General features: G+C 36.4%; 1 protein-coding gene across 1 annotated transcript; it reads left to right on the top strand.

The window, feature by feature from the left end:
- Positions 1 to 513: 513 nt before the first annotated feature.
- Positions 514 to 11,158, top strand: LOC120015954 (tRNA nucleotidyltransferase cca2-like). Its single transcript, XM_038868483.1, has 15 exons — positions 514 to 802; positions 1,870 to 2,000; positions 3,306 to 3,423; positions 4,470 to 4,522; positions 4,854 to 4,903; positions 5,014 to 5,112; positions 6,221 to 6,330; positions 6,484 to 6,611; positions 7,712 to 7,778; positions 7,955 to 8,038; positions 8,329 to 8,391; positions 8,629 to 8,773; positions 9,509 to 9,676; positions 10,531 to 10,628; positions 10,712 to 11,158. Exons 1-15 carry the CDS (start codon positions 653 to 655, stop codon positions 10,814 to 10,816), a joined length of 1,569 nt encoding a protein of 522 aa, XP_038724411.1. The 5' UTR covers positions 514 to 652; the 3' UTR covers positions 10,817 to 11,158.
- The last annotated feature ends 43 nt before the right edge of the window (positions 11,159 to 11,201 follow it).

Genomic DNA, 11,201 nt, shown 5'->3' with positions numbered 1-11,201 from the left:
CTTGAACAGAAGAACATATCTAGAGATAGAAGGAAGAGAAGAAGAGAAACAATAGACGAAGAAGAGAAGAAATAGATGAAGAAGAAAGAGCAGAGTTGGAGAAATAGATAAATAATAGACGAAGAAGAAAGAGAATAAGAAGAAAGGAGGAAGAAAAAGAGATTTGTGGGAGAAAGAATGATAGAGGGATAGAGAGGTAATTGAGCATTCAATGAGTACTTTTATGTCCAACTTTTTTTTTTTATTGAACTTAGATATCCAAAATTAGTAAAGTGGGTGCCGGCTTGACATTTTCCCTTTCCCTTTATCAATATCAATCAAAACCCATGGCCATGAGAAAAGCCCATAATTATCAGGATGGGCTTGGACTTCATCAAAAGGACTAGGGCCCATGGATATACTAGCCAGCCCATTAGTGCAGCCCCGGGTGCGGGTCTGGTTTCAGGCTTTAAGTCGTGTGACCTTGAAAGGGCGGTTATTTAGAATCATGATACCACTTTTAAACCACGCAATTAAACTCCAATTACGGCCCCTTCATCTTCTCTTCCGTTCTGCAGCTCCATATCCTCGGTGCTCTGTTAGGTTTCCAAACGCTTGGTCTCCACTGACCAGGTCGAAAACCTCAAGTTTTACGTGTTGGAGTTGCAGACTAATGGCGGCGTCTTCAGGGACAGTCCAAGTGAAGGAGAAAATCGATTTGACTGAGACTGAGAAGCAGATTTTTGATCGTCTCCTCGGTACTCTGCGTCACTTTGATCTCCAAACTGAGCTTCGTGTAGCTGGTGGCTGGGTCCGAGACAAGGTAAGGGCCTCTGTGTATATTTGCACGACGTTGTAGGTATTGAATAGATAGTCAAGGGTTCAATTCTGCTAGTGGAAATGGTGTGGCATTCACATAGGGTTTATGCATGGACTTCTTTTAGGAGACGAAGTGGTGTATTGATATTTGGCTTTGCGGACAATGTGTCAGGGCTTGATTTTTTTTCTTTTTTTCTTTCCCTGTTTTGTTCTTTTTAAGCACAAGGGGTCCGTTTGGTTTGTTGGAGCTTATACCTTACATGCTCCACGCGCATACCCAACAAAACGCCTAAAATATGCTAGCTTGTAAGCTCTTATACGCTAGCTTAGAATAGGAAACTTATTTGACAACTTGTAAGCTAACTTTTTTGTGACGGATTATAAACTAGCTTATTTTTCCCAAAAATAAGATCTATCAAAAGGAGCCAAGGTTTTGCTAGACCTTTACAGGCTCTCTAGTTTTAGTTCTGGTAGTAAAATAGGGCGTTGAATGGAAGGTATATTAGCGGCATACTGGCATGTTAAGCATACCCAACAAAACGCCTAAAATTAGCTTATAAGCTCTTATACGCAAGCTTAAAATAGGACCTTATTGGAGCCTATAGGGCATTGAATGGAAGGTATATTAGTGGGATACTGGCATGTTAAGTTACAGGAAGAGTGGTAGAAGATTAAGATGAATTCTCCTTGTTTGGGTGTCATTCTAAAAATAACTGAGATGATATGTTAGGAAATAATATTTTCTTGTTGTGTTATGGAGTGTAGTTAGGATTTAGGAAAGTTACTAGAAATAATTGAAAAGATGGATTAAGGAGTTGACAAAGGAGGTATGGGTGAAAATTTTGGCTGGCAATACTCTCAAGAACACTTTGAATCATGGGAACTGAAGATTGTTCTTTTGGATGTATTGCTGTTGCATTACATATTATTATAATATTATGCCTACCATCAAACTGATTGAGGAAATGACATTTATGCCTGCATTATTTTCTTTGTGTTTAATTCTGAATGACTGAATGACTAGTTGTATTGGTCAGATGACCCTTTGTGAATTTTTCATTTTGCTTACAGCTTCTAGGGAAAGAATGTTATGACATTGATATTGCTCTTGACAATATGCTGGGTAGTGAATTTGTTGATAAGGTTAAGGATTATTTGTCATTAGTTGGAGAAGAAGCACAAGGACTTGCAGTTATCCCATGGTATATACTTTATTTGCTACTCGTTTTTAGTTGATGCATGAGCTTTATCTGGAAATCTAATTAGAATATTGAATAAATGTAACTTTTGAATCTTGATAAATTGTGACCCTAAATTATGGATGAACTTTCTGTGTATAGTTGTATAATGTATTTTGCATGCTGTAGTTTCACCTTTTTTCCCTAAGCAGTTTCACCTTTTCTTTACTAGTGTTTGGACTCAGTTCAGAGAGTTTAGGTCCTGTTCCCTTTTTCAGTTTCCCACTATTTTCGGTTTGGCCTGTAACAAAAGAGCTTTGATTGATGAACTCTCTGATGGTCTATCTTGGTCCCTTTACTTCACTAGGGATGCTCAAGATTGGGAGTTAGATCTCTTCACGTCCTTTTGGAAGATTATTTATGATCATTCGCCCAGTTGTTCTCAGGAGGATGATTTTATGTGTTGGTCTCTCACCCCTGACTCTATCTTTTCAGTAAAATCCCTCTACTTACACCTCTTGATGGTTAATCGAAGGGTTGATTCCCCTGGTTTGAGATGGGATCGCGTTTGGCGCACCCCCTACCCTCCCTAGGTTTCCTTCTTGTTTTGGGAAGCTCTATGGGGGAGGATTCTAAGCATTGATAATCTTAGGAAGAGAGGTTTCTCATTACCTAACAGATGTGTGCTTTGTAAGTCTAACGAGGAGACTATTTCTCACCTCCAGCTGCATTGCTCCTGGTCTGCACAAGTCTCGGGTACTGTTTGGAATTTGATGAGGGTTGATTGGGTTCCTTGTGGTAACTTGACCTCAGAAGTTGAATCATGGAATTTTCTTGCTTCCAACAAGGCCAAGCAAAAATTGTTCACAATTCTTCAGATCACATGCTGGTTAATTTGGAAAGAGCGTAACTCTAGGTTTTTTCAGGACAAAGAGTGCCTGCTTGGTTTTTTTTGGATAGCTGGCACTCAAATCTTAAGCTTTGTTTGACAGTTTGACTGGAACTTGCTCCAATATTTTTGAGAGGCTTAGGCCTTGATTTGTTTTGCTGTATTGTTTGGGTTGCACCCCCTCGGTGCCGTTAATAAAATTTTTTCCTTTTCAAAAAAAATATGTTATCTTATGTGAATGCTACTTTTCTTTTTGCATGACCATGCATATAGTTATTGTTTGTTTGTAACTGTACTGCCATCCATGCCTATTACATTTCTTTTACGTTTTGTGGAGTCCTTTTTAAATATAAAAAGAGTAATGTCCATGAACGATGGTACTTTTTCTTTTGAGTTTCTGTGTGCTATTAAAATGGTTATTCCAATTTTAACTTTTGCAGCAACCCTGACCAATCCAAGCACTTGGAAACTGCTAGGATTCGCCTTTGTGGTTTATGGATTGATTTTGTAAACTTGAGGTGCGAAGACTATACAGAAGAGAGCAGGATTCCTACTATGGTATAAAAATATTTTGCCGTTAATTTTTAGTTTCTTGTACCATCAGTACATATGCCTTGTGCCCAGATGTGTTTATAGTCTTAAGAAGTTCTTGACAATATTATGCTTATCTAAATCTTGATCACATGAGATTTTGGATTGCCTAGTCAGGGCTGCACTAAGAGTGAAATAATTAATATGTTTTATTCTTTTAATCTTTGTAGTGTAAGATCATACAGAAACTGAAGATGATTGTCTTTCTTTTAATGTATGCAACTGGTATAATGGTTATAGATGGCTTGATAGTAATGTATTTTCATAGTATTGTTATTGTTTATCATATATTTTTTGGAAGAAAAAGGTAAAAAACACTCACAAGGCTCCTACAGTGGGCGGGGTTGGGAACAAACAAAATAAACGCAGATCTTACTCTCACATAATATGTGGAGAGGCTATTTCTAGGAATTGAACTTGTGATATCTAGGTTGCACTCCGACAAACCACTGGGCCATGTGTTCACCTGTAAAATGGTAATCAACTCCCGGGCACAAGGCTACCGTTGTGGGTAGGTTCGGGGACAGACAAGATGTACGCAAAACTTAGCCCCATATTTATATGGAGAGGATGTTTTCAGGGATTGAACCTATTTGACCTATAGGTTGCATCCCTGCAACTCTACCACTGGACACACATGTTCACCTGTTGCTAAAGAATTCCCATACACAAGGCTCCCGTAGTGTGCAAGGTCTGTTACATGCATGATTGTACGTAGACCTTACCCCAACATAATATGTGGCGAGACTATTTAACCAATGACCTTTAGGTTGCACCCTTGCAACTCTTACCACTGGATCATGTGTTCAGCTGTATAAATAAAACAAAACAAGTACACGGAGAGAACTATACGTGCCTCGATTTTTATTTTTCATTGTCTACAGAGTACAGACTACTACATCTCTTCTCATCTATCTCATTTCTCTAAATAGTTGAAGATTGAAATTATTAAGGACGCTGAATACATTTTGGCATTTTCTTGTAGCATCTGAGTTACTCATGTCTTATCACAGAAATTTGGTACAGCAGAAGAGGATGCATATAGAAGGGATTTGACCATTAACAGGTATGGATCAAGTCATGTGAATAATTGTGCTGAATATCATCTGCATTCGTAGGGTGTGGATTTCAGTTTTGGCACATAGAATCATAATGGCTAAATTGGAGGGATGCTCGGGTGGATGATATAAGGAATGATTAGACTGTTGCAATTTGCTTATTGTTTCGTAGTTAATGCAAGTCGTTTACAATTTTACATGATATGTTCTAAATCCTCTCAACTTCATATTTTCTTTTTTACTTATGAATAGCCTTGTTGTGTATCTTGCATACCATTTATGATGACTTCACTGTATTACTTTCAACTGAATTCTTATTTTTTTTCTTGCGTTTGCCAGCTTGTTCTACAACATCAACACTGGCTCAGTTGAAGATCTTACTGGAAGAGGTTAGTACATGTTTCCATCTGCTACCGTATTCTTTTTTAGAATCTTTACATTTATTTCTATAAATATGCTGTTTTCAGTCAGTCCTTGCCTTATCTGTCTTTCATTACAGGTGTTGCCGATCTGAGATCTGGAAATATAGTGACTCCTTTACCTCCAAAAGCTACATTTTTAGATGATCCACTTCGAGTTCTTCGCGCTATTCGTTTTGGTATGGATTATTTTTTTCCTTCACTTCTTCTGTATTACGTAAGGAAAGCTTTTACTGATTTATTTATAAAGAAATTTTGAAATCAATCATGTCCTGTAATTTTAAGAACTAGACTAGTCAATTCAACAAAGCTTGATGTCCAAACTGTTATATAGACATCTTTTAGCCTTTTCCACCAATTCAGCTTGCTTTGGATCCTCCTTGTATACTTCCAGTGCCTTTTGTTTTAAAGCAGATTACTGTTATCTGGTGTAATAGAAAGCCTGCGTTTTCTGTCAGTCATATTAAGGCCATCTCGGACAATTTTCATCATGCACGAAGCACATTGATTGGATTGATAACCATTACTGTTAATAAAAGCTGTTATATTAATGGGAAATACTTAAGAGGACAATTTTCCTCATGAATTTGTCTTTGTAAACCTTACCGACTCTAGTGGAGTATCTTAAACCATATTTGTATGTCTTGCTCATGAAACGTTTAGTTCCCAAAGAGTTTTGTGCTGTTTTAATAGCAAATTGATTTGCAAACTTTTCATTATAAAGTAAACAAGACAATCCATAACTTTTTTTAAAAACCAATTCAGTCCAATTAACCTTGTTAGCTCATTAAAGAATAGCTCAAGCTAAAATTAACATTTGATATTGTGGACTTATGTTTGTTGGCTCTTATAAGGCCTATGAAGAAGGGCGTGAACCAGTGTTGTATAAATATAATCTATTATCATAGGGGTTCTTGGTAAGGGTTGAGTTGAGCCCCATATTTTGTGGCCATATCCCTATAGTGATGCAAAATTGGATGCTCATTGTGAAAATTAGCATCCAATGAAATTGCAGCTGATTAGGAATAACTTAAATGCCAGTTTACCAAATCTTTATGACTCAGATAGTTCTAGTTGATGCATCCTTCAACATTGATTGAATACCTGAAAAATTCACCATGGCACTTCTTGTGTAGCCTTAGACAATAGCCAAATCTTCGTGTTCTTTATAGTTTTATTTGTCTGTCCACTTTTGGCTACATAACTCTGAAATCCGAATGTCTATGCTTTCTCACTTTTTTGTGTAAGTAATCTCAATTGTTTGTGGCTTATTCGGGATCATTTTAGGTTCGAGGTTTGGATTCACACTAGATGAAGAACTAAAGGAAGCTGCTGCCTGTGATGAGGTGAAAAAGGCTCTTGGAGTTAAAATTAGCAGAGAACGCATTGGTTCTGAAGTAAGGCAGTCTTGCATGCTCAAATTTGGGCTATTCTTAACATTCATTGATAGAGGAATTACCACTCTCTTGTTCATGTGGAACATTTCCCATGCTTTGAATTATATGAATTTATCTTTTGTTTAAAAATTCTTCCTTATGTAACATATGCAGATTGATCTTATGATGTCTGGCCCCGATCCAGTTCAAGCAATGACTTGCATTTCTGATTTAACATTATTTTGGGTAGTGTTCAGTCTTCCTCTTGAGCAAGAGACTTCACTTTGCGAAGAATGTGACAGGTATGCTTAACAACGTCAAGGATAGCAGATAGTTGGTGCATAGATAAATCCCTTTTCTTTGTTTGCACTGTAGCTGAATTTCTCCATGGATCCAACTCACTTCTCTCTCGTTGTTTCATGCGTGACTAACAATTTACTCTTTAGGTTCTGTCGTTCTAGCTTATATTTCCATTGTAGCTTTTAAATTTTAAATTTTGGTCTTTATTTTGACATATGGACATCTCTTGTGTACTTACCTTCTGCTGGGATAGTGTTTATTTTTGGCATTTTTTGTTAATTTATTTACCTATGGAAAAGGAAAAGAAAAGAAAAACAAATAACTCAATTGTACTAAGAGTTATAATATCATCTCCAGTTATGCATTCAGAGATCAAAAAGGGAAAGAAAATGATTCAGATTTTTTCTTTGTTGATATTAATATGGCAAATGAGTTTACTATATTCACAATGTCTACTGCGATCCATCAAATCTTTCTTTATTGGTAAAGATCAGCTTATAGTTGTTGAGAACTAATTCTGGGCTTCTAGCCCTGTCAATTGTTTATTAGGTCAGCGTATAGTTGTAGAGAATTATATTTCTAGGGTTTTAGCTTTGCCACATTTTTATTAATTGGTTTCAGATTCTTACACTCACATCGATTAAGATTGTTTTCCTCTTTGAAAAACCAACTTTGTGAACTTCTGCATGGTAAAAGTTATTGGCATTTAGTTCATGAGATGCAAGTGAAGAAATTGCTTGTGCACCAAGCAAGAAATGTTCCATTTACCTGCGCCTTTACTTGAGCAGCTCTTTGGTTTTGCTAGAACCTTTCCTTTGTCTCTTTCTCTCTCATACATTTTTCATGGGTGTCCATTGCCCAATCTTTCGTTTGTTTTATGGTGACAAAATTGAAGAATTTGTTTTACTATCTTTTCCAGCATTTCAATATGGTCTGCTGCATGCATCCTACTCTGCCAAGGCCTATGATGTCCTGTCTGTAATTTTTACAGACTTAATACTTGATTTTGCTCATAAAGTGTACTTGTTATGTTCATTCCAATTCCAAAATCTGGAAAGAAGTTCTGTTTTATGCTTACAAGCTACTGCTTGAATCTTTTTAGGCTTTGTGTTTCTTACTTGGCAGCTGTGTGGAACCTCATTCAAGCTGTTGGACCTTCTACATTCAGTGTAAGTGACAATGCTATCAATAAGGAAAGTTTCTTAGTCGTCTCTTGACCTCATTTTGTTGACTGTTACATAGTAAGTGCTGTTTAAATTCATCAATTTTCTTAAGGAGTACTTTCTGTTTTTTATTTTTTCATTATTTTGTTGGGATTTGACAATTCTTTTACATGTGAATTCAGGATGAACAGAGAAGGCTCTCATTGTATGCTGCACTTTTTCTCCCACTTAGAAAGGCTACTTACAAGGACAAGAAAGCTAAAAAGGTACCAACATTACCTTTTCTGTTACTGATTTTTATGCATGCTAATAAATTTTATTAGTCCAAATAAGTAGCTATATGGTTGAGATTAGCATCATAATCATCAACCCTTGTTCCAAGACAATTTGGAGTTAGCCATATGCTTGAGATGCGATCATAAATTCATTTTCCTACAGTTTCTTGGACGATTTAGGCGTTGCTGTAATGTTGGGATTGACTGTTGTACGTCCAATCTAATGGTTGTGTTATTGTTATCTGTTGTGTCAAACTTTAATTGGGTTTCCTGCTCTGCAGATTCCTGTTATCAACCACATCTTTAGAGTGTCTCTTAAGCGGAAAGCCAGTGATGCTGAAACTGTAAGTTAATTTTTTCATCTATTTTACTGACTACCCTTTAATGCATGCTAGATTCTTGCAAGAAATCAATCATTAACTTATATATTTACGGTTAATCACAAATTTCAAATTTTTGTAGGTCATCAACATGAACAATGTGTTAGAGAAATTCTTGTCTTTGATACCTTGTTTTACATTAGAGAAATCAATCAGCAACTTATATATTTACAGTTAATCACAAATTTCAATATTTTGTAGGTTATCAACTTGAACAAGGCATTAGAGAAATTCTTGTCCTTGATACCTTGTTTTACATCAGATGACAACATCAAACTTGCTGAAGTTTATAGGGAAAGCGATTTTGTCGATGTCCCTGTTAATTTAAAAGTACGTATACCGACAGGTAAGAAACTCTTGCTAGTCTACCTTAGGATGGAATTTATTTGACAGCAGTTGTGAACCTTCACTATAGCAGATCCAAAATTTTGATTAATTTTTTTGACAAATTAATGTCACTAGCTTGTCCAATGTTTTTACAATGTTAAAGTCATCTCTGCCAAAACAAATCTGGGACTTTGAGTCATCTAAACAGTATAGCATATTCTATGATAAAATGTCCAGTATTGGCAAATTGAGACTATTTCTTACATAATCTTTGCAAATCATTGCGAACCTGGGATTGTGTTGTTTGATGACTCGGAAAGGAGGTCTGTGATGTTATTGTAATCTGATGGGAAGTATAATGACAGTTTCACTCAGCTGGTAATAGAGACATTTAGTGATACTGGATTGCTGCAATTTTGCAGTGCAGCCTGGTATGTTTTCTTTAGAATTTTCCATGTTGGATAAACCTAAGGCTTCTCCATCTCTTTGATGGTATTTTTCCGATTCATCGATCGAGATTCTAATGAAATTCTCGAGCACTGTGAAAACTCTCTTTTTGATTAAAAAATGTAAATACTCTCTCGGATCTGTTATTGTTGAAGACTTCCGAGAGATTGTTTAAATTTCTTTCTATACTGATGAATGGTGATTTGTGCAGTCATCATCTTGATTTCACTGACAAACATGTTCTCAGTTATTTATGGTTCAGTTGCATAGCTTTCTTTCGGCTAATATATCTATGTCACTATTTTAGGATTTCTGCTGAGAGAAATCAAAGATTTTTGGCGGCCTGCCTTGATGATGTCTACATTGTTGTATCCCGCCGACATTGATTGTACTCAAGGTCTCTTAAACAAGCAATATGAAATTGACAAGAGAAAGGATCTATTCAAGACAGTTGAGAATGCCATTGTTAATCTAGGTGCGTAGACTGAGTGCTTTATTTCTCTATTTTATTGACTTAGTTATTGTAGTACTGACTGAATCCATCTCAGAATAGTTTGCCAAATTCATGAAACTAGTATTTTTTTTTTAACAGAAAGTGATGCCACGATAGGTCTTATTTTTAACAAAGTTGCGCTCCGAATCAGGGTGGTTTGTTTTAAGTTGCAACTAACGTAGAATTCATTCTATAAAAAAAAAGTAGAATTTTGTTAAAACTCGTCAGCACGAACTGTAAAGTAAGATGAGCTATGCATTCCCTCTAGCAATGGTCCTGCATTGGTCTGGGGTTTGAAAAAGGGATAAGGGTTACTTAGAATTTTGTTGTCTCCCATCAACACAAACTATGAAGCAAGATGGCTGTGCATTAGATTGTCCTGTGCGGTGAAGAGTAGGTGAGGGTTGGCTAGAGCATACCCATACCATATAAGTAGCACCTCGGTGCCAAGGTGTATATCTTATTAATTTTATCATATTTCAATATCTTATATTATCTCCCAATATGAACATTTGAGTTTATGGTGTTACAGAATATGTGCTACGTAAATATAGCAGCAGTAAGAAAAAAAAGAAGATAAATTGGTCAAGAAATGGGTGGGCAAGAGATATATATAAGAGACATATTAAGGAATGTTTGGACAATACTAGAAAACGACTTTGGGATTTGAGATGCGTTACTCATAGAATTAGGAAGTTGGATGAGGGGGAGAGTTTTTTTTGAACGATACCATAGAGGTAATGGTAGATTAATTTGTTTGTCATTTGCGTCTGCAATACTGTTACAGCATCTGCGCATCAGTTGTGATTTTTTTTCCCTTTTTATTGGGAATGCAGGTCTCGAGAAGGTTTGGGAAGTAAAACCATTGATCAATGGGAAAGATATTATGAGTGTTTTGCAACTTAAATCTGGAGGACCCCTTGTTAGTGAATGGGTGAGTCATACACAATATTGCTTTTATAGCCTTATACACAATATTGCTTTATAGCCTCAAACTCTAACCCTCTTCATTGGCAGCAACGAAAACTGCTTGCATGGCAGCTTGCACATCCCTCTGGAACTGCAGAGGAATGCCTGGACTGGATGAAGGAAAACCATTTGAAGCGTGCAAAGATGATGTAGCCAGTCATTCCTATCAGCCTAATTATACCTGAGGTCCCATCGGAGCGGCATTGTCATTGGCTTTCCAGTCTTTTGCATGCTATAGTCAAACTCCCAAAACCAGGGTTGGAGTATACGAGAGAAGCCAGATATTTACACTTCCAGGAGTCTCTTATGGTAGGATAAAAATTCTTACAGAAATTTTAGCTAATTCACTCAAAAATCTTTGTATAAATCCTACCAAATTCTTCTTAACATATTCACATGGATTCGTAAGCAGTTTGTAATAACTGAACTTTCGATGTAACATCAAGTATTATCATAAATCAATTGATCGTCATCAGTATTTTTCTGGTGAATAGCCGTAGCAGTTATTGATGATGCACAAGTTTGCATATCCATATTG

This window comes from Tripterygium wilfordii, chromosome 15 (genome assembly GCF_013401445.1).
Source record: "Tripterygium wilfordii isolate XIE 37 chromosome 15, ASM1340144v1, whole genome shotgun sequence".
NCBI classification, from domain to species: domain Eukaryota; kingdom Viridiplantae; phylum Streptophyta; class Magnoliopsida; order Celastrales; family Celastraceae; genus Tripterygium; species Tripterygium wilfordii.
This window is presented reverse-complemented; position numbering and strand designations above follow the sequence as displayed.

Excerpts from the sequence above, each read along its gene's own strand:
- LOC120015954 (XM_038868483.1), top strand. The coding sequence starts at position 653 with ATGGCGGCGTCTTCAGGGACAGTCCAAGTGAAGGAGAAAATCGATTTG. Across the intron at positions 4,904-5,013 it reads TGAAGATCTTACTGGAAGAG|GTGTTGCCGATCTGAGATCT; the intron begins GTTAGTACATGT and ends CTTTCATTACAG. Across the intron at positions 8,774-9,508 it reads AAAAGTACGTATACCGACAG|GATTTCTGCTGAGAGAAATC; the intron begins GTAAGAAACTCT and ends TCACTATTTTAG.